Source organism: Metopolophium dirhodum, chromosome 4 (assembly GCF_019925205.1).
Source record: "Metopolophium dirhodum isolate CAU chromosome 4, ASM1992520v1, whole genome shotgun sequence".
NCBI lineage: Eukaryota > Metazoa > Arthropoda > Insecta > Hemiptera > Aphididae > Metopolophium > Metopolophium dirhodum.
Window position 1 is genome coordinate 34,686,242 of NC_083563.1, and position 26,039 is coordinate 34,712,280.

At 28.5% G+C, this 26,039-nt stretch overlaps 2 protein-coding genes across 7 annotated transcripts; one reads left to right on the top strand and one right to left on the bottom strand.

Moving 5' to 3' along the window:
• Positions 1–1,520: 1,520 nt before the first annotated feature.
• Positions 1,521–5,110, top strand: LOC132943520 (phosphatidylinositol glycan anchor biosynthesis class U protein). Of its 4 annotated transcripts, XM_061012552.1 has the most exons (8): positions 1,810–1,948; positions 2,036–2,133; positions 3,210–3,412; positions 3,496–3,700; positions 3,816–4,047; positions 4,117–4,388; positions 4,474–4,616; positions 4,792–5,110. In XM_061012552.1, the coding sequence occupies exons 2-8, from the start codon at positions 2,100–2,102 to the stop codon at positions 4,900–4,902; spliced, it is 1,200 nt and encodes a 399-aa protein (XP_060868535.1). In that variant the 5' UTR covers positions 1,810–1,948; positions 2,036–2,099; the 3' UTR covers positions 4,903–5,110. The 4 variants fall into 4 exon arrangements, with proteins under 4 accessions (XP_060868534.1, XP_060868533.1, XP_060868535.1 ...); XM_061012551.1 differs by lacking the exons at positions 1,810–1,948; positions 2,036–2,133 and adding an exon at positions 1,521–1,596; XM_061012550.1 differs by lacking the exon at positions 2,036–2,133 and having other exon boundaries at positions 1,528–1,948.
• A 97-nt stretch (positions 5,111–5,207) lies between these two features.
• On the bottom strand, positions 5,208–25,366 carry LOC132943522 (uncharacterized). Of its 3 annotated transcripts, none has more exons than XM_061012555.1 (4): positions 24,953–25,366; positions 6,192–6,329; positions 5,684–5,849; positions 5,208–5,384 (listed from the first exon to the last, which is right to left on the bottom strand). In XM_061012555.1, exons 2-4 carry the CDS (start codon positions 6,326–6,328, stop codon positions 5,208–5,210), a joined length of 480 nt encoding a protein of 159 aa, XP_060868538.1. In that variant the 5' UTR covers position 6,329; positions 24,953–25,366. The 3 variants fall into 3 exon arrangements, with proteins under 3 accessions (XP_060868538.1, XP_060868537.1, XP_060868540.1); XM_061012554.1 differs by having other exon boundaries at positions 25,025–25,364; XM_061012557.1 differs by lacking the exon at positions 24,953–25,366 and adding an exon at positions 14,649–15,830.
• Between the last annotated feature and the right edge of the window lie 673 nt (positions 25,367–26,039).

Sequence of the window (26,039 nt, forward strand, 5' to 3'; positions counted from 1 at the left end):
ATGACGGGAACAATAATATTGTCCACATACGGCGTTTATTCGCGGGGACCTGCAATTATTGTCCTAGATCTTCATCTTCAATGACTATACATTCATATTTTGAAATTTAATTTAATATTTGAAATCGGACATATTTTGTTAGTCATTGCTAAATCTGTAAAGCCTAAAGATGTACTAAATTAAACAGTCAAATACGAACTACAGTACAATTATATTATTAGTTATCCACCCGCCTCCAGAAACCTGGTATACCGTATATATGTATATAATTTACATTTTACCCCAACTAGATTACGGCGATTAGGTACCTATAAACTGTACACTGTATGGGGGTGAAATGACTAGACAGAGTCTAAATGGTGTCAGTGCTACACCCAGGCCCCAATCGTCGATTTAAAATTTAAAAATAAAAGAAAAAAAGATGTATACTATTATAGCTATACCTATACGCAGATATACCTAATTAGGTTAGGTACGTACAATTTATTTGACACGATCAGTGGCGTAATTACTTGCCCCCCCTGTGGGGGCAAAAGTATCATTTTGCCCCTCCAAATAATCCACATTTAAAAAGCATTCTTAGCAAGACTGTTAACATAATATTATAATATTAAAATATTTTTTTCCCCAAATTACTTTATAAAAGTTTATATTTATTTCAGATTTCTCTTGTTGAATAATATTATGTTGACGTAGGTATTGTCAGTGTTACTGTTATTGCAATAATCGCATTATTCGCGACTATTGTTATCCGTGATTTGTGAACACGTTATTATCTTGAAATCGCGATAATGACTACAGGAATGGGAGGTTAATTTTTTTGCCCCTCCCCCCCTACATTTTTATCCAGTTACGCCACTGGACACGATAAAAAATAAACAATAAATTCTAAATAATAAAATCTTACTATTTTTATAACTGTTAGTCGCAACGGTTTTGCCCAAATGATGTTGTCTGTTATCACAACTATGGGTTTGTATATGGGCAAAAGCCGAAATATTACATTTTGCTCTACTCAGCTCAAGCACCGAAAACTGTGGGCAGTTGAGCAGTTCGCACATCGCGTTTTGCCGAGAATTTTTGAGGCTTGCCCGACATTGACATTTGCACGTAACACATTATATTATTAATTATTATGATAAATAATGTGACAAGTTTATGAATACAATTTTTTTTTCTGATTCATACGTACTGAGCGTATAGAAAAAAATTACGAACACATCACTGCATGTGTGTAACTAAATGCATCGTTTATTTTAACCATGATATAAGTACATAACTAATAACTGTTAGTTATATCACAGAATATATGAAATTTCATATATTCTGTGGTTATATCATGATTTTAACTTTACAACTGTACCGGTCATACATAATATTCTATTTTCAGGTTTATTAGTTCATGGACACTCCCGCTTGGAGAATCAGTGTTGCCAACACTACAACACAGGTAACTAAGTTGGTACGAACATGGATGAACTTCCGAAACGCTTATCAAGCTTATCACTTTTCGGCTTACCAACTTTTAGTACCGGATGGCGGATACCGACTGTACACTTAACATCCCGAATTACTACTACATTAGTACATTGATTAGTAAGTTGTAGTTCGTGCTCAACATTATTAATTTAGTACACTTTAACGATTTTACGTTATCTAGTATCAACCAAGTATCAATCGAATATCCGGTTTTCTTTTTTACTTAAAAGTTAAAAGCAAAATATTTAAAAATGTATCGTCCTACATACACAACAAATTTTAAATTGAATATGTTTACATAGCATTTAGATTAATAGTTTACCCGTCAATCGGTCATATATGGAAAAATTACTATTTTTCGTGTATTCGATTGGAATCCTTATTAGGATCTATCTGAGCTTCAGCGATTTCAGCACTTCCATTGCAGATCGGGTTGAAGTGTCAACACCATTGAACTCTTGGAAAAGAGGTTTGAATAAATCACTGTTCATAATAATTACAATAGTTCATCTATTAGTACCTAATTACTAATTAGTATATTATATGTTCTCGTTAGATGATTATATTTTGTACCTACACTACAGCTATAAGAATAAAACTAGGGTGTGACCATTTAAAAAATGTCTATTCAACGCCGGTATTATAATGATTATTGCAAGTACCTATTTATTATTGCATGTCACAATATCTACCTACCATAAAATGATCAATATTGCATGCCAGGTACCTTTTAAATTATTTGAATGACTTGATTTTCAAAGTTCATCTTATATTATATTTCGTGCAATAAAAATTCTTTGCTATTTGACCATCTCATTGCTATTATTAAATCTTATGTACAGTAACTTTGTATGTATTTTATGATAATCCAAATCTCTTGTCTCCAAAATAATAGTATCATATATTATGTATGATTGAACTAATATAGATATCTAGATTTCTTCTTTTTTTTTTCAAGGCGCCGGCTAAAATAAGTATTTTAAGGTAATTGGTTATTGCCATTTTTCATTCACAATAAAACTTGAAGAACAACTCACATGGGCATTGGGCAATACACCTATTTGTAATGCTATGATAACACCCAAAAATAAAAATCTACCTATAAAAGAATTTCTATTTTACTATACTATACTCAGTGTTTGACTTGGTTAAATTAAAGTAGAGAGACTGTTTACTATTTAAAAAAAAAGCAGCCCCATTACTGGTTAAACTATATTGAGCCGCAGGGGCTATACCTCCACACCCCCTAATAACCCTTTGAAAACATAAAAAAATATTTATAAATAATCAATAGAAAAATCAATAAAAAAAAATACAAGACATAGGCAATTACTGTAGGTACATATTATATAAATTATAGTTATAAATAATAACAAACTCATAAGGATGATAAAAGTAAATGAATTAATAGTTTACTAAAAACTAGTTATTAACAATATTAGTAATTTTTAGAAATGCGGTTATGAAAATAATCCATAAGACAAATTATGATGGTATCTAGCATATTTTGATAAAAATACAGAATGATGAAGAGTCCTGTGCTTTCCCCTTAAAAATAATAGAAAGGGTACGCTAAAATTTCTGAAAAATTAGTTGGGGTACTCCGTTCCCACTGTGCACCCCTCAAGTCGAGCACTTACTATATTATAAACTAATATTATTCCTACTGAATACTTTAATACAATTATTTTTACTGCAACTTAATTAACCTAGTTAAATTTTTTTTTTAGTTATTGAAGGTGTATCTTTATACAACGAGAATATCAATCCATATGATGGGGATTTATTTCACGAGACTCCATTGGCTCTTGTATTTTTCAGTCACTTGACATCAACCTTTTCAGATTTTTATGTATCATTAGTATTTATTGTGTGCGATCTCATAACTGCTTTTGTGTTGTATTATACATCTAAAATTTACACTGAAAATTTGGTATGTTAAATGTGTAATATTTTTATTTGTACTGTGAATACTTGTAGTACTTACATATTTTTTTTATTTTTAAACTATTTTAGCTTAAACAGCAAACAAAAACAAAACATGTCTATAATAAAGAATTTAATAAATTATTGATACCAGATGACTTTTCAGTCATAAATCCGTTTTATGTATGTTCAGTTTACATGCTTAATCCATACACAGTGTTTAGTTGTATTGCAAGAACAACAACAGTGTTCAACAACCTATTTTTAGCACTATGTTTATATTCCATGGTAAAACGTAAGTTTTAAAATTTTGAAATAATTATTATTTTGATTTTTATAAAACCTATGAATACTGCTACTAAATAACACTATTTATAATATAAAATAATGAATATGTATTTTTGTTGTAGGGCATAGACTATTAGGATGTCTGAGCTTAGTATTAGCATCATTGCCAACATTTTACACATTTGGTCTACTAGCCCCGTTAATGATAAGTTGTGCACCGATTGACTCTAAGAAAAAGACTGGTTCATTCATAGTTACATTTTTAACTTGTGGTACCATTAGCTGCTCGCTTCTGTACCTATGCTATACCATTATGAATGAATGGACATTCCTAGATTCTGTTTATGGTTTTATGTACATACTACATTTTCGTTACTCTAAATTTATGTTTCTTAAATATTGATGTAATAATTTATTTTTCAGATTAAATGTACGTGATTTAAAACCAAATATAGGTTTGTTTTGGTATTTTTTTACTGAAATGTTTGAACATTTCCATGCACTATTTGTCTGCGCTTTTCAATTAAATGCATCTGTTCTATATGTGGTTCCATTAAGTATACGTCTACGCCGTGACCCATTGTTATTAGCCACCAGTTTATTAACATTAACAGCAGTTTTTAAGTCGTATCCAAGCATAGGAGATGTTGGATTTTACCTTAGTCTTCTTCCAATTCATAGACATCTGTTCTACTGTATGTCAACTTAGTATCTAATATTACTAATTAGCTTAAATAAAAAAAATTATTCTTCTAAATTGTTTTTTTTATTAATTTTTAGTTATGCAACAAGCATTCATTGTATCTTGTTTCTTTGTGGGTTGTACTGTTTTTGCCCCTACTGTGTGGCATTTGTGGATTTATTCACGTTCAGCAAATGCAAATTTCTATTTTGGAGTTACTCTTGCTTTTGCCACAACTCAAGTAAGAATTAAAAATATTTTACTCTATTTTAAATTTGGTTCAAAAGAAAAATGTATTTGATTCACATTATTTTGAAATGCTTTATCAATGATTTATGATTATAATTGTTAATTAAATATGAATATATTATGATATTAAAATGTTTATCAAAACTATGGTTTATATATTTTTCTAGATATTCCTGATCACTGATTTATTGTTTGCATACATCAAGCGAGAGTTTGCTCTGAAACATGGTATGAAACGTATGATCAATGGAAAAGAAGCGCGTCTAATGCTTGATTAATACAATATTATGCCGAACAATTTAATATGAAGAATTCTAAAATTGTGATAATATGACAACATTGGAAAAAAAAACAAATTGTTATTGGTATTTTTTATACTAAAACACATCATACCAAATTTCGTCTAATAACTATAATTTATAACTTTATAAGTAAAATGTATAATATATTTTTACAAAAAACAAATTAAATTGTACAAAACACGAACAGATCTGTATTAATTTTCTACTTCCCTGTAATTCCTAGTGTAATTAATTTAATGCAAGTATATATGTGGATACATAAAAGCTTTAAACAACTGTGGTCAAATGGTATGCATCCTATTATTTTCTGTGACATCCAATAAAGATTTTTTCTTCTTGTAATTTTCTCTCATCACATCCTCATATCCAGGCGGTGGTGTGATTACGGTTTCGTATCTTGGTGGTGTCTCTGGCATGGTCTCTGGTGAACAATATGTTTCTGGTATTTCACAACATTCCTAAAACAAATTGTTTTAAAAAGTTTTATGGTTTTTAGTACTTTTATAGACAATTTAATTTAGTGGTATGGATAAAACGTTAACATATTAATGTATTCATTTCACTGTGTTCGTTCAAAAACTATTTTCTATGTTGTATTCATTATTTCATTAACACTAACTGCTGTAAAAAATGTCTTTAAACCATGAGTCTAAACTGATCAAACATATTAATATTATAGGCCTGTTTGTATGGCGAGGCTAAAAAATATTATTTCTCTTTTTTTTTTTTGTATTAATAATGAATTAGTGTTTATTACTTGTTGTAAAGACCATTGCAGTGCTTCATAGTAAGTGTTTGAATTAACATCAATCCAAAAAGGTTGTGGTTGTTCATCACATGTCGTTGTATCAAACTTGTTATCTTTCCATCGACAACAATAACACATCCATAAAATAAATAATATCATACTACTCATCATAACCCTATTATTAAAAAAAAAAAAATGTATATAATGATTATATTCATAGTAATAGGGTATTAAAATGCATGTGTTGAATTCCAATTATTTTAATGCATTTTCCTCTAAAATGTAAAATGTAAATATGTTTTAGTTATTTAAAAAATAGGTATTTAATTATATACAATATTATATACCGTAAAAATGATGTTTTAGGACATTAGCAATACGACTCAATTGTTTGGTTTGGTATGGTATGTACTGCTTCTGAGGTGCATAGTGGTTTGAGGTTGTGTGCATATTGTAAATTCAATCAATACTATAGGCATGTATGTATTTGTAATTAAATATATTTTATTATTATTACCCTCCCAATAGAATATTAACTCCGCCTGGTGCTGTATCTTGTTGATTTTGATGATCTTGTTGGTGTTCCTGTTGATTTTTATTCTTGTGCTGTTGAGTAGCCAATGATATGGCAAAATGTTGTCCAAAAGTAATCATTCTGAAAACATTTGCATGATTGTAATATTTAAATGTAGGTTCCTATTTGCAACTTTCATAGGTTTGCATGAAAACATTGTTCGGTTTTCTTTTTCATATTTCAAAATGTAATGGTATCAGTAGGTGTTTTGAATAAGAAATAACATTACAAATAAAACCAACTTGTAAATTATAAAAAAGTTTCTTGCAGCATCGGTACCTATAGATTGAATATTAAACATAGATGGTTGAGAGAATGGCGCAAAACAGCAGAATAACTTGAAATAAAATATTTAGGTATCTGTGTAGTACCTGCACATTTGTAAGTTTTTAACAAATTCTTAACCAATTTTCGAATACAATACCTAATTGATATAATATTATAATATACCTTTGGATACCATTTCAGAGGTTGTCAATTGTATCATGTAGGTACCTACTATTGGCGCTCTCGCGAGGGGGGTGGGGATCATGGGGTATAACCCTATAAGTTTGATGATAGGTCAATTCACTCTAATATCAAATATAGCAGCACATGATATTAGCGAATGAAAATTTGGTATGTATCGTACGTGTAACGGGTGTAAGACGGAGACAACAAAATAAATAGATTTAAAGTTCCTATATAAAGTGGTAAACGGTATGATTAATTCTAGTGAATTACTAAATTATCTTCATTTATAGGTCCCTCAATGTCCAACAAGATCTACTGATACTTTTTATATGCAATTGCATAGAACTAATTACTTAACAAATGCTCCTATTAATAGAATTATGAGATTAGCTAATGATACGCAGGTCGATTTATTTAATTTTAACTCTATCGAGTCTTTTTATAATTAGGTATATAAATAATTATTACGTATGAATTGTTTATCAATATTATAAACCATATTAATGTTAATTGCTGTTATTATTAATCTCAATTAATTATTCGCTATTTTGTATAGGTATTTAATATCTATTAATCTCACTCTGTTCACTTTTTCTTTCCATCTGTTAAATTATTTAGTTGTAATGTTTTGATTTAAAACTGTTACTGGGCTTTGCCCGTTTGAATTAATAAAAAAAAAAAATGCACGGGTAACGCCTATTAAAATCTTGTAGGTTGGTATTATTTTGAAATTATATAATGTTAATAAGGTGTATTTGATTTTTTCATTAGTGAGTGGGCTTTGGTTATTTTACACTGACCATTTTCATACATTATAGAATAATATAACGATATATTATTTTTCTCACTCGTTTTTAGGATGTCTTGACTTTTCAAAAACCTTTTTTATGGGTGGGGCTTAATTCCCTAGGCCCCCGAGATATTTTCTTTATACAACAATTTTAATTATTATGTTGTAGGCAATTCAAAAAATATTAATCAAAGCCCGAAGGGACTTGAAACTTTTTGTCATAACGGCTTTACGTACCTACCTATATGTTACCTGTACTGGTACACAATATTCAAAATATTTAGACTAATTTTAAGCTATTTAGGTGTACCAAGAACCTATTTACACTGTTCTACATTCTTCCACCCTACTGAATTTCAGGTTGATAACAATTTTAGGTGCCTATACTGCCTACTATATTAATGTATAGATACCTATACCTATTGTTATAATAATTAATATAGGTACTAAGTAGGTATCTATAGTAATGGGAAAATAAATTACTCATTGTAATATAAATGAATTAAAAACTATTCTTAGAAATATTTACCCATCTTAGACACTTCTCAGCTCTGAATCTTTTTTCAATGCTTCATCATAGAATTCAAATTTAACACACACATTAAAGACTATGTACCAACTTCGATACATAAACTTCGGTAGGTAGGTACTTAATGAATAGGTAGATTCGAAACATAGGTACTATATAGGTACAGCTGCGAATGACTTTTCCGATTTTTTTAATACTCGATTTTTATACTTGATGACCTTTCTAAATGTCCACTCATTTAGTTTATTTTAATATAGTTGAATTAGTTATATTCTATTATTAATAACAATTAAAAATGTTATTATTATTGTTATAGTGACTAAATCATTTTAACATAATATAAATTTATAATAGTTAGGTAGGAATACATTATAATTTACAAGGCTGGGCATATATGGGTTAAAAGTTAAAATTAAGTTTTAAATTAAAACGTTAAGTTAATTAACTCGTTACTTTTTTTTTCAAATTAACTTTTAACTTAATAAGTTACTTTTTTTTCAAGATTAACGTGTTAAATTCAAGTTAATTTTATTTTAAAGGTATCTAAATTAAGTTAATTTTCGTCCGAAGAATAATGCAAATTTTTTAATTTTGATGTATCATTTTAAATTTTCCTAGTAATTTTCTTGAGTGTAAAAAAAACTATCTAATAAACCATATTATGTGTCTGGAATTTTTTATTTTTGCAAATTACCAAATTTTAACTTAACAATTAGTTAAGTTACTTTTTTTTTTCAAAAGTTAACAAAAGTTAACTCTTAACTTAACGATTTAACAAAAAAAAATACGAGCAACTTTTAATTTAACTTAGTTTTATTATTTTAAAATAACTTAACTTAACAAGTTAAAAAAAATTGTTAACTTGCCCAGCCTTGATAATTTATACTTAAATGTATAGTTTTAATTTATCTGCACAGCTACACAACTATATCACTACGACATACTACCTTACATTTTTTTACGGCTCATTTGTTGTTTTGTATTATAATTTATAGGTACCTCTACGGCTCTGCGTAAGAAAAATTAATTTGTAGGAATATTAAGTAGCTATTGATTTTTAGTTTTTACAAACTAAAATGGTATGCATAATATAATAGGTCACGTAATCAATTGTAAGCTATATATTAATGGAGTGGGTGTGAGGCGTTCATATTAAAAGAGCCGTGTTAGGGTGCATATTATAGAAATATTTTTCCATGTTATAATCATGCTAACTACCTACAAGCAAATTAATTAAAATTTTTTTTTACTGCCCAAAATATAACATTCACAATCTTTTTAAAAAACATATAATTTACAATATGGCATAATCAAAAATAATGTATAGGTGCACAGAGAGAAACAATATTAAAATTTAAAGCAAGGAAACTCCAGTGATATAGCACCCTTCGGAGAAATGCTATTAAAAGCAGAAATAAAAAACAAGGTATGATATTTTAAATTGTAACGATGAAAACAGTTATTTGTTAAAAGTAATTTGTATTTAACATTTCCGAAAATGTGTACTTAGGTAGGTACTTAATAATATGTACTAGTAAAATTATCAGGGTTCATAGGGTGTTAGGTATTATGATAGTCGACAGAACTGTTTACAGCCAGTCTATATGCCTGATAGGTACCTATTATTTTAAATGTAGCTAACTTTGATTGAAAACTATTGACTACATTTAAAATAATGTTACTAAATTGATTTGACAATGATTTTTGTCCTTGTATTTTTACCGTCCCTTATACTATAGCTTCTCTTAAATAATTAGGAGAAGGATTTAATCGTTGAAAAAAACATAAACATTAAAACAAAACTTAATTCAATCAACATAATATTTGTAGAGGTACGTTCTAATATAGTTATTGAATTCCAAAGTCCAAACCTTTTGATATCCAACAATGAACAAAATAATATAATTGGATTTAGTATACCTACTGGCAACTATACTGCTTACTAGCTATTTAACTATATAAAAGGGTTAAGGGTTAAAGGATATTGTAAATGTTTTTGACATAATATATTTGAAAACTCCCAAATTTTAAAATAGCGATTATACTTTGACACTTGTCCATTCCAATTGCAGTATTAAAAGTTAAACACAAATGTAAACTAACATGGAATTGCCAAGAGAAAACAAATATATCATAAATGACAGTAAACTCTGTACATGGATTGGAAGGATCTCATCAATTGAATATAGTAATATACATATAGGAAACGATTTGGCTGGACTTCAAATTGTATGTCAAAGACACGCTGATTATTTGTCTACCGTAAGTAGATTTGCGTTTGCGTTTTGGTATTAGTCATCTATAGTTTATTGGTCTAGAAGAAAACTGTTCTCATTTATTCCCTCGTTCAGCACCTAAAATAATTGTATGTAAAATGTTAACACTCATATAACAAAAAATAACAATTATTCATGGTATACCTACCACTCACCAGCATAGGCGCAATTTGAGGGGGTCTAGGGGGGGGGGGCTTAGCCCCCTCTAGTTTTATTTAAGCCCCCTAAGTTTTCCAATATATTCATTCTTTAATCAAACTAATAAAAAAATTATAAAATTAAATATGGGATTTTTTAGCCAACTTGATAATCAGTGTACCTACGTTGTCTAATACGTGATAAGTAATAAGTAATAATTAATATCAATTTTTAAAATATATAATCAATTGTTGTTATTACCTAATGTTAGTTTTAATGATATGCATATAATATGTTACATTGTTGTATACACGATTATAAAGAACTTATATAAGTTCTTTATAATCGTGTTGTATAACAGCTCAAGTACAGAATTGTTCTAATTCGCTATAGGTATATCTAATCACCATTTAAAATTATAAGATTTAACACTGCGTAACTATGTTATTTTATTTTTAATTACAAATAAATAATTAATTAGCATTGAGTTGTTGAGTACTTGAGGTGTATATTATTGTATTTCCAAGGCTTGGCAAGTTAATGATTTTTTTAAACTCAGTTAAGTTAAGTTAATAAGCACCAATAACAAAAAGTTAAAAGTTAAAAGTTAATTTAACTATAGGTTAACTCAGTTAAGTTAAATGTTAATACACAATTTTTGTTAACTTTTTATTAAGTTAAAAAAAAGGTTATTTTTTTATACGCTAGCGTACTTAATTTTTTTCCAACCCAAAACTAAATTATAGGATATAGTGTAAATACTTCATACATTATTTCCATATAAGTTAGATTCGAATGATTTAATTTTTAACTTTAAACAATTTACGATACATATTTCTTGACATGAAAATGAAATAGACTGAAATAGTGAAATATTATAAACTTAAAAACAAAATAAATTAACTTAACTTACTTCTTAAAATGAAAAATTAACTCGTTAATTTCATGTTAATTAAGAAAGAAATTTATTAAGTTAACAGTTAAGTTAGTGAAAAGCCAAAAATAACTAGTTAAGTTAAAAAGTTAAAATTAAATTAACTTTTTAACTCGTTAATGTCCAGCCTTGATCAAGTATTTTATTTTTACTGTTGAGTACCAAACTAAATGTTTTTGTAATATATTATTACCGTAAAAATGATAATAAGTGGTGAGGAGGTGCGGGGGCGGAGCCCCTGTGGGTCTGTATTGATTATATAAATTTAGCCCCCCCCCCCAAATCAGTTATCAAAATTGCGCCTATGCACCAGTCTATACTACTATATTACCAGTTACCTACTTACATATACCTAATCTATAATTTTGTTCGACCATGTTTTTCACAATAATTAGTGTACCTATACAATATATTGATTATTATTATATTATAATATAATACGTTTTAATCAAACTAAATTATTTGTGAATTTTCTCATGATTCTATAACAAATTTATTAAATGCATAATTTATTATACTGAAGGCCTAAAAAAAGTAGGTAGTATCCTTGAAGTGGGTTGTGGGTATTATTTATTTACAGGCTGTGGATGGTTATTACCATATTATTAAAATTTAAAGATATAAGTATATACATATTTTATATTGATTTTAAAATAGGTAATTTTTTTACTAAGCAACTATATTAATTAAGTTGTACAATTTTGCATACGTGGATAAGATATAAATATATAGGTATAATATTACATTTTGAATCGTTTGTGGTTAATTAATTAAAACGAATTATTGATATCAACAAATTATTAATCATGCGGTACAAAGACCGCTCATAACATTTCAATTATAAGCTAATAACTAATAACTATTAATAACAAATAACAATTAAGTTTAATCAACAATAGATAGCTATATTTTGATTTTAAGCAAATTGATAGTTGATGATTTAGGTTTACAGAAACTATAGGTGCTACCATTGGTAGTAGCTGGTACCTATATGGCCATATCACTATAAAATATACAATCCACCCCAATAAAGTACTTGTAAGTACCTATAGGTGACTACAAACATGGGACCAAATACATTTTTGTATTTTTTATTATCATACATTTAGATACCTAATACTCGTAATTAATAATTATTAACTATTTAAACAGGTAATACATTTTTGCCATCTTCCTACATAATAGTTTATTTTATATACATATTTTATGAAACCGTTTTTCCTACACGTATAATATTCATTATTTCATGTACTATGCCTACCCATTTATTATACCTAACTAGGTACCTATAAATATTTTTAATTGTATTTTTCATTTATTAAGTTCGTAAGTAATAAATAAATTAAAGGTGTATTTTCCACGTTCTTAATGCAAATCAAAACATACAATTAAATGCTCAAAGATTTTGCGTGAAAAAGTAATAATTTTATTAGGTATAAAATTTGTTTACGATAGTTATTATATTTTATTAAACATAACTCTATTCAAATTGAACGCACACGCGAATATTCATATTAATCACCATTACATTTTTACATTTTTAATGTATATATTTCTGTTTTATATTCTATAGTTTTGACTGATTAATTAACCTCTTTCTAACAGTTCAAAGTACTTCAAACCAAAAAAAAGCGTCTTTTAAGGTGCCGTCAACCAAGGTATATCAGATACTCATACCCAGCTCAGAATTAAAACATTCGCAGAAGCTGTGACCTGTGTCACCATTTAGTATACATATAGCCACCTAGGTAGGTAGACCTATTTAATATTTTGCAATTTCAGTCATTTAGTTATCCATAGTGAAGGGTTGTTATGTTTAGAACACAATGTTTTAAACAATTTGTTTTGTACATGTTTAAAACATAAATTTAAAATATTTGTTTTTAACGTTTTGTTGATTGTTGAAAACAATGTAAAATCCAAGTGAATACCTTCTATTTTTTTTTGTTTTTATGTATATTACGTTTATGATTAAATGGACATTTTTAAAAAGAAAGAAATCGAGTGATGCATTGTTAAAACATTGTTTTTTTGCAAATACATGAATTATAAATATACATATAAATAGTTTCAACTATAGTTAAGTACCTATGTCATATATTTGTATACATATTATGCTATAGTAATATTATATTCGAGCGTGGTAAAGAAATTAAATGAAAAAGACCAAAATACATCTACACACACACACACACACACACACACACACACACACACTAGTAAAAACTACCTAACTTGTGTGTTAGCCTGAAATATCTAGCCAATGTGACGATGAGTATCTAAATGTGCATAAAAACAAGACGTGAAATTAAACGGGTAATATTTTCTGCTGCGGAGCGACAGAAGTTTTGTTCCCCAGAACGTTGTTCGCATTTACCTACTCGAACGCGCTACGCCGACAGCCAACAATAATATCTAGTATAATAATAGTAACAGTTTCTTTAATTCGAAAGTATTTTACGTTTTAAACTTGTAAAACGTACCTTTCTGTACGAGATTACTTAGTCAGATAGTATCTATAGGTACAATACGGCGTGCGTGTGTTACCTATAGATACCATTCTTACTAGAATGAAACCATTATAAATATCGATTTTTTTAACAAACAGAATAAATAATATATACGTGATAATATTATATGTGGGTAGAAGAACTTACTATCAAACAATATTGTACGGTGGTAACATTTTTTTTTCTCCGAGAAACGATTTTTTTATTTTTAGTTTCGACGCAAATGCAATATAGATAGGTATTATGGAGAAACGAAATGCACGTGTCTTGTGATGGACTATATTACTATATTATATTGTAGGGATGTAGGTATTATTATTATTATTATTATTATTATTCAAATATGAAAACAACAATTATTACATTAAAAAAAACTGTTTCAACTTTTTAGTCACCCCCAATAGCTTCCCCCCGAAAAAGACTAAGGTTTTCTAATAAAAAATACATTGCGTGTTAACAGCATAAGTACATATTCAATTATTTCGCCTTGTTTTGTTGTTGTATTTGCTTAATTTGAAAATATAAGTTGTATTCCATTAGGTATACCTTTATCGATAAGGCTGATTTTTCCAAGTAGTTAATAGAATTTTCAGAGAGGAAAATAAGAAAAAACATGTCCATCCATTAGCTAGTTCCAAAAATAGAGTTAGAAAATAGGTGTTTTTTTTTTAATGCGTACGCTTGATAAACGCACCACAAGATTACTATCACGAGTGTTATCAGTTTTTTTTTATTATTACTTTTTGATATTTAAATTTTTTTTTCCATACCAAACGTGTAGTTTGTCGAAGACTAGTGGATTTTATCCGTCTTATGACTTGAACTTGATTTAAAATTTTAACCAAAATTACACGTCTGCAATAAAAAAAATAATATAAATATGATATATCTGAAAGTTTTAAAACGTTTGGGCGGAAACGTTCCTATTCTAAAACGTATACACCGTGTCAATCGATCAATCATTCCACGACTAACCAATGTATATAGGTTTTTGCAAAAATATTTGAATAAAACGTGACCAATATTATGTGTAGGTATATACAAGTTTACACTCGAAAAATAAAAATCGTGTATAGCCACGTAGGTAGGTACGTCGATTAAGGGAATATTTTATGGCCAGTCGTTGACCGTTGTCTTTGAATAAAATAATTTTTACTATATAGGTATAGGTACCTAATAATAGTATATACACGTTGAATTTAAAGTACAGGCTATTGTCTATATATTATTCTAATATTTAAATTAATTTTACCATGTTTTTAACGTTTTTCGAATGGTCTCTTTGTGGCGTTATTATGACGCGGAGTACGATGGCCATCGATCAGTTGAAACACTATCTTTTTTCTATCTATATAGATACCAATATTATACGATGACAATCATATTATATTCTAAGTGAAGCGATGATTGGGCAATGTATATTTTTACAATGATGTGTGTTTTCGTTTCCGAGTGGTGCTATATGAATGTATTGATTTTACAATGATGTGTATTTTTTTTTAGTTTTTTTTTTCGTGTCCGTCATAATATGTTTGATGAACAAATAAATTCTTAGAAGTTTCGACACTCTCTCGAAATAATGTATACCCATAATTATATTATATACCATACTACCATATCACGTTTGCATGGCACGCAATACGCATGCTATGGCTTAAAAACAAGCGAATATATAATGTATTATAATTTATTAATATTTAATGTGTAGCGGAGAATGAAGGAAATCGATTGTGACTATGTTTTAAGTAGGTATTAATAATAAGACTTTTTTTTTTCGAAAATTACCAGTATAACTCCAAAAGTTTCGACTGGTATTAGTGGTATTACCACTATTCTTGAACTTTCGTACAATGTCTTACAAAAATAACTATAATTTTAATGTATTTTATAGGTATAAAACTTGTTTAAAATATATTGTGTTGGTAAGTATGTATTTATTTTGTGATTTTAAGTAAGTATGTATCTATTTGGATTGCATTTCACTTTAACTATGTAACGATATTGTAAAAAATCACACCATAATATTATGTTGACATTTTAATATTTTATATTACGATAACATTATATTTATTGAACTAAAGTTTCAGTATTGGTACCTCAAAATATGATATATTTAGTATATTATATATGGTTTAAATTTAACATTGGTTCCGAACTCCGCGGAGTAGATTTAGTGTTTATACTACGTTATTGGTAACTTAATAAGAAATTATATTTTCTAATAAGTAATAACTTCACTAAAAAAAAATTTAAATTGTAATTATTATCATGTTAAATGTTAATTAGTAATTACTGTGATATTCAATCTTCCATTTTCAAAGTGCTACACTTTTGTCCTTCCCTCCCCCCCCCCTCCTTCTCGTCAAACCGGTATTTATGAGCACATAAAATGCCAATGATATCAAAAAGTATTTGGCAGTACCTACCTACTTACTGCTATTCGTATTTCGCCCTTTAATTCATATTTTTTTTTCTGTTCAATAGTTTTCTCGTATAAAATATAATAATACACCAGCTTTTTATTTATTAAAAAACTATTATTTTTACTCTACCGACTACTTAAGTGCGAAAAATTGTTTTTTTGTTTCCTGAAAAACTACGTTTTGAGAGTTGCATATTGGCTTATGATGAGTTATGTCATCGGTAATTGCAACTGGTAGATTCAAATATTTTGTCTGGAAACTTATATATTACACCGCCGTTTATGTAAATTATTGAGGGGTAAACCGATATATTTTAAAATTATTTGTATCTAGCTATAGCTATGTTAATTTTCGACACTAAGCGTGAAAATATATACAATATACATGTATGTATATATTTATGTATGTATTTATATATATTTATGAACGCATGTCATACACCGTCATGAATTATTTTAACCGATTTTCGGTATAATAATAACATATATTTCGTGATGTGTAGGTATAAGGTTGGCATGAATATTAACTTTATTGATTTTGGCTTAAATATTTTATCACATGCCGTGTACTAATACATGGTGTCCGGCTTTATTGTTTTTACCACTTAGAACTTAGATAATTCATTTTTTTAATTAAGAAAATCATCTTAATACAAATTATTTAATTTTAATCATTAATTAACACATAATGCTAGATATTTGTGTATCACATAATCCGTATAATATAAAATAAGACTAGATTAAAAACGATTTAATTTTTCGTTAGGTTAGGTCACTCAGAAAGTCATATTCGTTATATAAGTTATATTTGCACGCACGAAAAAGAGTTTAATGATTTTCCGTATAAAACATTATATTAATATAATGCATCACTTAAGTTTAAAAAAACAAGACCATCGGACGTTCGTACTTTTATCACTTTGTTAACTACTCATTAAAGATAAAATATTAGTATATTATGTTCACTGAATTAAGAAAAAACAAAACATATTATGACATAAATGGTTTTGTTATTTTAAATAAATAAATTACAGTAGTAATAGAGTGAATGAAGTTAAAAAACCTAAATAGTCAGGCATTTATGTTGGCATTTTCATTTTTGTTAATATTATAATCATTTGATGTTGTTGTGTGCGGGTCTTAACTATTTAATATTTCATAAAAGCTTTTGTTTAATCTTCTTTCGTATATATTCACATTCTAATTTAAAAAAAAAAAATATTAACAATAATGATAGTACCTATGTATTGCGAGTGAACAATAACAACATCCATCATTCTATTGTATTGTAATATATACTATTTAACACGATTTTATTATTTAAATTACACACGTGGAATTTGGAATGAAAACTATACAATTTCCGTTTAAATCCATCTCTTCTTGTAGGTATATAACATAATGCAGACATCTTATATAGTAGCCAAAAACGTTAACAGACATATTTTTAAATCGAAGGGAGCAACCGATTTATCATTATACATATTTATAATTTTTTAATATTATGATTTATTTTATACATTTATATATTATATCCATATTAATAAACTAACAGAAAACAAATAAAATAATTTCAAATTCACTTGAATTGTTAATTATAACTTCACTGTGCTTTTGAACATAAGTAATAAATACTGTATTAAAGCTATAGTTATTATTACAATCTATATATATATATATAGTTTTAAGACCTAAGAACGGTTTGACCGATTTTTAGATTCTGAGCGATGAATGTATTGATTTTACAATGAAGTGTGTTTTTTCTGTGTGTGCCTGTGTACACGATAAGTAGTCAAAATAATGCTTCGATTTTCAACTTCAGTATCTTGTTCGGCGGGAAAGTGAATCTAGTTGGTGCATTGGGGAGGTCATAATCCCAAAAGCGCCGAGAAAAACAAAATTAGGGAAAATTAACATATTAGGGAAAACCGGGAATTTTCACGCTAAATAGGTTTTTAACAAAATCGATATTGGTTTTTGATGTAACTCTAAAACATAAAATGTTCACTGGTTGTTTATATTCGCATAGTCTATACACGATAACATTTTCAAAATATTTTGATTTGGTTTGAACTGTTTAAGGACATTTTTTTTCTATGAATGTCAATACAATTTTATTTGTTGGATAAAAAAGCTTGAAAATTTAATACAAGTCTCTTAGTATAATGTTACAATGACGCTTGAAAAATATTAAAAATCCACAATTTTTTTTTGTAAGCATTTTATAGTTCAAATGCTGACACAACACGTAAAAATCACGAAAAAATACCAATTATTTGAGTTAGAATAATAAATAAAATTCATGCAAATTTTTTTTAAATCTAAGATTTTAAAATGTAAAAAAAATATTCCTCATAAGTTTATCTACCTTTATCAAAAAAAAAAATTTTACAAGAAAGTAAAATTAAATTTTTATGACTGTTTGAAGTTCATATTTTTACAAAATTTGATATTCACTCGATTTCTCATGTATAACGATTTTCTTACTCTGTTGTAATTAAAAAACGAATGACTGTAGATACTTGAAAATTTCACTGAATGTTTATATTAGCATTTTCTATACACCTTAAAATTTTTAAAATTTGACTCTTTTTAAACTGTTTACGGACATTGTCAGTTTTCAATTTTTTTTAGTGATAAATATCAATAATATTTGTTGGGTAAAAAAGCGTTAAAATTCAATGCAAAGCTCCTGATTTATTGTTACAACAGCAATTGAAAAATATTAAAAATGCATAGGCACAATTTTTTTATAAGTATTTAATGTTCAAATTTCGACAAAATTTATCAAATTTAAAATTTAATAATTATTTTGTAGTTAAAAATTTAAAAATGTTCAACTTTTATAGCTAAGGATTGAACATTTAAAACAAGGTTCCATATAAATTACTTTATTCACAATAATAACATCAAATATACTTAGTAATATCATAGCTGGCTGACTGACCGTTTTCGCTCAGAATCGTTTTTCTTATTCAATCATATTATATCGTTGAATTCAAATTTAACACCATCCATTACAGTGACTTGTAACCTTCTGTACAGCAGAGCGACACCCACTTGCCCACCTTTTTTTTTTGTGTTCGTAATGGTCAAGACAAGGTTTGTATGAAAGATTTTCCTAAAATTTTCTTTCAATTTCAGCCCTGTACAGCCCATACTTGAACCTTTACTGAACCTGTATTTGGTCAAAACCATATAACTTAATAAAAATGGTATTCCTAATGCTAATTTTTCGACCGTTGTCCCGGGAACCTACACATGCATATCATAAACACCGTATAGCACTCAACGCGTGTAAATAAAACATTAGTAATTAGATACGTACGCACCTCGAAAATGGATCCACCGCAGATTGATTTCTTATAGGAACCTATACCTGAAAATATGCTTCTTGCATAAGTACAAATCATAAAGCATGTCTCATGGGCAACGCCGTGCGGGTTGGCTATAATACCTAATCGAACGTTTCCTGACTGATAAACGTAGAGCCCAAATATTGATAGCTCGAGGCTTGCAATTATCAGGGTACCTTCGCATTTTAAGGTGGTAGGTACTTGCACAAGTATTTTTAGATTCAAGATAATCGATGGAAATTTTAAGTTTTGAACCCCACACACCGAATAATAAATTACGAACTGAACAAAGTTTAAATCATATAGAGTTGGTATTTTTAACGGGCAACGGCGTGCACGGGATCAGGTAGTAATTTATTAATAATTCTACTAATGTCTGACACCATGGTTACATTTATTTAATTCGGCTTTCTTTTTTAGATAAGGTCAAGACAGGGGAAAATTAGACAAGTAAAGTATTTATCTCGGTCACGTACTTATATTACATATATTACTTTTATTACTTATGTTTCATTTATGAATATACGATATGTCGAATTATACGTATTATTATAAAAATGTGTACTTTAATTTTGTATAAGACATACAACTAACTATAAGTATTTAAAACTTAATTTTTGTTACAAATTGAAACAAAAGTATAAATCGATTTTTAATACTAAAACGGTCTTCATTCTTTGACAGAGGTAGATGTAGAGAGAGAGAGAGAGAGAAAAAGAAAGAAAAAGATAATGTACCTAATTCAATATTTTTTCATTGTTCAAATTAACGTTTACTGTTTTAAATATTCAATGAAAACGTCCAAAGCACACAGTTTATACTGAATACGGTTAGCTGGTTTATTGACAATAGGTTATAAAATTAATTTTTCTTCTAAGGCGTCTCAAGTCAATAACCAACAAGTCAAATAATCTTTGTCAACAACATTAAATTTGGATACATTTTTATTCTAGAGCTTATCCAAAATGTCTATTAAACAAATTAGGTATATCGTATATCGTGTATACATATATAACCATTATAATATTATATTAGTGCAAAGCACTTATTACATGTAGTCCTAGACTGCCCGCTATATGTCAACGCGAGAAACATCTTCAACCAACCATCATTGATGGAGGGAGCACTAGGAGAACACAACACGCACTTGATCCATATAACTTCTTCAAATCCATCGGCATCGACACAAAAATGTAATATTAAGATAAAACACATAACTAACAAATATAATGTAAATATATAATTCGGTAAAAACCACTTATCCCATAACTATATGTAATCTTAATTTATAACTCAATTATCTGTCCATTAATAATAATGTAACCACAACCACAGGCTTATATGACCTAGCTGTTGAAGCCTTTATTCTCAATAAAAATAAAAAAATAAAAATATACACTTATTGTAATTTGATGTCGACGATCGTAGACCAGTTGTCTAGATGACAAGGCTATTAAAAGTAGCAATTATAATACAAATAAATGTATATGATATAGTGAATCATGTGTATAAATATATCTGTAATTCGTATATTTTAGGTGGGTAACCTATATGTTACTCTATATAGTAACCCCGTTATATAGTAATTATAGATTCGAATACTACTAGAGTATGATAATTTTTTGTATAGAATAATTATTGGTTTGCTTTAATAAGACCCGATTTTAATGAATACCATTTAACTAACAAACAATAATACTATTTTTGTATTGATGGCAGTATAAAATTATATGGTAGGTAACTAGGTAAGTATTATAACTATTAATGAACATATTTTTAATTCATATTCCAAAAAACATAATAACATCGAATAGAGCATTCTCTTAAAGAAGATTTTTGTTTTTATTAATTTCAAACCTGGCAATGGCTTAACTCCAACACAACGCTACAGAATATAATATAATTATGGAAATAACAATTTCGGTTTCTTAATCACTATAGCATTTGACTCCATTTTACAGTTTATGAAAGACATAAAAAGTCAATATACTCAATACCTAGTATAGCATATAAGCTTTGATATTAGATTGTACATTTTAAATTTAAAACTTTTATAGTATTCATAGCATTAATAAATTTATTATGATTATTTATTATTATTATTAATATAATTACACATTATAATACTAGAAAAATATTTCGACACCATGATTTCTTTAAACTTATACGATAAGTTCCCGGGATTTGTAAATATTTTTAAGAAGATTGTGATGGATTGGAGTTTGTCATGAAATCTGTTATAAAAATGTTTAGCTTCTTCATATTTTTTTTTTTATTATTGTGTAGAGTAAAATACTAAAATAAGAAATAAAATATGAAACATTAACAACTTTATTGAGCGAGATATTTTGAAATGTAAAATGCTAGTTTTATTAAAATACACATAATATTACCTATATGTATTTTTTTCCTAATATTAAAATACTATTTATGTCTTGTTTCTGGTTTGATTGTCAATAAAAAAAAACAATGATAACTATTGTGTTGCATTAAAATATTACAAATAAAATAATTTTTACACCAAATATTAAAAATCGTAGTTTTTCAATCAATTTTTATACTTAAATATTTGTGTTATCTAAGAGTATTAAATGAATAGATTTTATTTGTTATATTCGTTGAAATCTTAGATCTTTTACGTTTTTATTTTTAAAAGTTTATATTTTAAATAGTATATTACTAGGTTAAGTAAACTAAAATAATCAAACATATCATAAATAAAAATATATGATTTCCAAAATTATGATCTAGGCAGTCTATATCAGTACTAATAATTAGAAATGAAGGTTAACTTAGGTTTTGATAAATAAGATAGTTAATATTTGGAATAAAATTATTTTGTAGGTAAAGTAATTGATATAAATAATAAATTACCAACTTTGTCTTACATAAATGTAAATTAAACTAATCAGGTAGGTACCTATTTTCACATAAAATATCTGAAAATATAACCTACGACCTACCTACAAATATACCGTTAAATATAAACAAACAGGGTGGTTCACCAAGCAGCAAGCATACTCATCTCCGTTTTTTTTTCAATAATGAAATTATTCAAATTCTGATTTTTGGAATTTTTTCAATATACTCAAAATCCAATTTTTAAATTCTTAACTTTTTTTGTTCTATTTAAGGAGTAGGGGTGACACAAACTTTTGATTTTCCAATGAGAGCTCCCATTTCGACTGTAAATTATTTATCGGATAATTTATCGAAAAATGTTGACGTATGTACGCTGACACGAGAAGTTTTTGAGTTAAGTATTTGACTTTGAGTACTAACTACTAAAGATAATAGGTTCATGGTAATGGGTTTGGGGGCCTAATAATAATAAGTGTTGGTGATTACTGATTAATATTAATAATTTGTGTAAATGGTCTAAGTGTAATAGTATTTATTAACTAGATCCAATATTAGGTTTAACGGTTTTATATTTTATAAAACCATTTTTAAGGACTTTTAGTTTTTATCCTTTGAACTTTAAAGTTAGAATAAACATTTTAATAACTGAGAAACTATTCGTTCGAATTTTCAATTAGGTACATCAAAATTATTAAAACAATTATCAACTTAATAATTTACAATGAAAAAAAGGCGATTCTTATTTGAAAAACAGAAGATTATTGTAACGTTACTCTTTAAGTAGAACAAAAAATTGAAAAATTTTAAAAATTGTCTTTGAGTATATTTAAAAATTCCAAATATAAGAATTTGAATTATTTCATTATTAAAGGAAAAAATGAGGGTGAGCATGCTTGGTTAGCAATCACTCTGTATATAAGCTATAAGCCATAAGACACGTATAATATTTTACTTTACCGAATTTGTTGATAAATGACAATGCATTTGCATAATTAAATTTATTAACATTAAACACTGGGTATCATACATTAGTTCTAGGTGGTAGGTCGTAGGTAATAATTCAAGAGCTAAGAAACATAAAAATGTTGGTTTCCGGTAAAATTGTTAAACAAAATAACTAAATGGACAAAATTCATTACGTTTATTAATTTTTAATTATTATCTATGTCTTTTACGATGACTTTTTTAAATAAATAAATAACTTGATAACACTTTTTATATTACGTTTCTAATTCCAATTTGGAATTACTTATTCAAATTATTATTTTTTAAACATAAAGAAATTCATAGTTTTGTACTACACAGTACACTTTTGATGACGATAAGATAGCAAAAAATCATTGGAAAATGAACCAAGTTGCATAATTTTTTTTGGATTTATTACACAAGCTCATTTTAAAAGTCATGATAAAATTATGAAACACACAACTCATACCTCTATCAGAGTTCAGAGGTGCACTGGTCAGTCAGTTCGATTAATACCATACGACCGTAGGATCTCAGAATTAATTTTCATTAAAATGTGCACGAATAATAATTATTTTTATAACCACTAATGTATTAATGCAGCTTAAATTCATAAAATACTTCCTATATAATGCACAGTGGGATTTAATCGCGATTAATATTATGACACCCGAATAATCTGAATTGCACGATAGTGAAATGAAAAAAATAAGTAATAAGTAATAACCCAACACAAAATAATATCAAACCATCAAACAATATATTAACTAATTAAAATATACAGACATATTATATAGGTACTCTAGAGTAGGCAACAAGGTAAGTTATTTTTTAAAATTAACGTACTACATACACTAACGAATGACGCCAACCATAGGCGCAACTAGAGTAAAAATTGGTTATTCCTAATTTTTATGAATACAATTAATGATCTGTTACACAAAGACAATATCAAATAAAAATTGACCAGAACAAACCGTAATCAATTAATAAATAAATAATAATTTTATTTGTATAATAAAATAATTTAGTGGTAGAACGATAATTTATTGTTGCGCCATATAATTTTGCTCCGCCGTTGCAAATTTATTTTAAATGTTCTCACTGCTAATTGGATTTGATACATCTCACTCAATCGGTATGTCGTGTACTCGTGTATATATTACGGCAAATTTGTTCATTTATGTTATAATATAACATACCCATACCCATATAACTTAGCCACTAGCTATGTTTATATTGACAAATTGTTATACTGAATAGTAGAATAATTAATATTATATTTTATACGAACAGCTGCCCATAAAGTCTTTGAAACAGTAAAACAATTTGCCGAAGGGTTCAAATGTATGTTTGGGGGGGGGGGGGGGGAGATGGGGGCTCTTAGTTGCACCAACGGAGTTTTCAAAAAATCATATAAGATTATATAATATTATGTACGTTGTGTTATAATTTATATTATACTCACGTATACGCAGTGTGATTTAAAGGTTGTGTGCGAATCGTAAGTGTATAATACTATTATATTATGATAATGTACCTAGGTAAACGCCACGCGTGTGAGATGCTCGTGACTGTGACGCGAACTCGGACTGAGTGTTACGACGACGACGACGACGTTTGTCTTTTTAAATTTTTTTTTTTCTGTAAGCGACTCGGTCCGACTTTGGAGAATGGATTTCGAAGACCGGTGCGACGAGGGTGTTATATTATTATAATGATATTATTATCGTGAATCGACGTATAAGACGTATGGGCCGCCGGCTCGGTCGTCGTCATACGAGACCGCGTGTGCAAACCAAATCGACCGGTACTCGTCGGCCAAATGCGATATTATACGGAAACGTGCGGGCCGATCAATCCGCCGCGGCCTCGGCGATCGCGTGTGTCGAGGAGTCGGTCGCGTGTACAGGTACGCTTAAATAAACAAAACACCGCGGCCAATACACGCGCGCACGCCTACACACACACACGTGCGCACACACACGCGCACACACGTGCACACACACGCACACACACGCACACACACGCACACACAGGCACACACGCACACACACACGCTAACACACACACACGCACACAGGCACACATACGCACACACACACACGCACACAGGCGTATAATAATGATGCATACAGGTACGCACCACGCGTACATAATATTATTTGTTGGGCACACATATTATGGTAAAATAATTCTTTTTTTTTTTTTTTTTATTGGATAACCCGCGGCAACATAGGCCATCGGGTGTGGGGGAGGGCACTGTAGGTTTTTAAATTGGGTAGGTTGGTACACGTGTGTGTTGTGTTTTGGCAGAATTTCTAATGGGGCACCCGTAGGTTTCTGCCGTGCCCCCGGGGGGGGGGGGGATGGCGGCACTTGTTCTCCGGACACCGTGACTTGCCCGAAGAAAAATGCCGCCCGCGGCCAAGGTATGGAACTCGGGTCGTCTGCGTCGCAGCCGACGCCTTAGTCCGCTCGGCCGCTCCGTTCCCCCAAAAAATAATTCTTATAGTAATAATATTTATTATAATATTCGTCGAACAAATATTGGC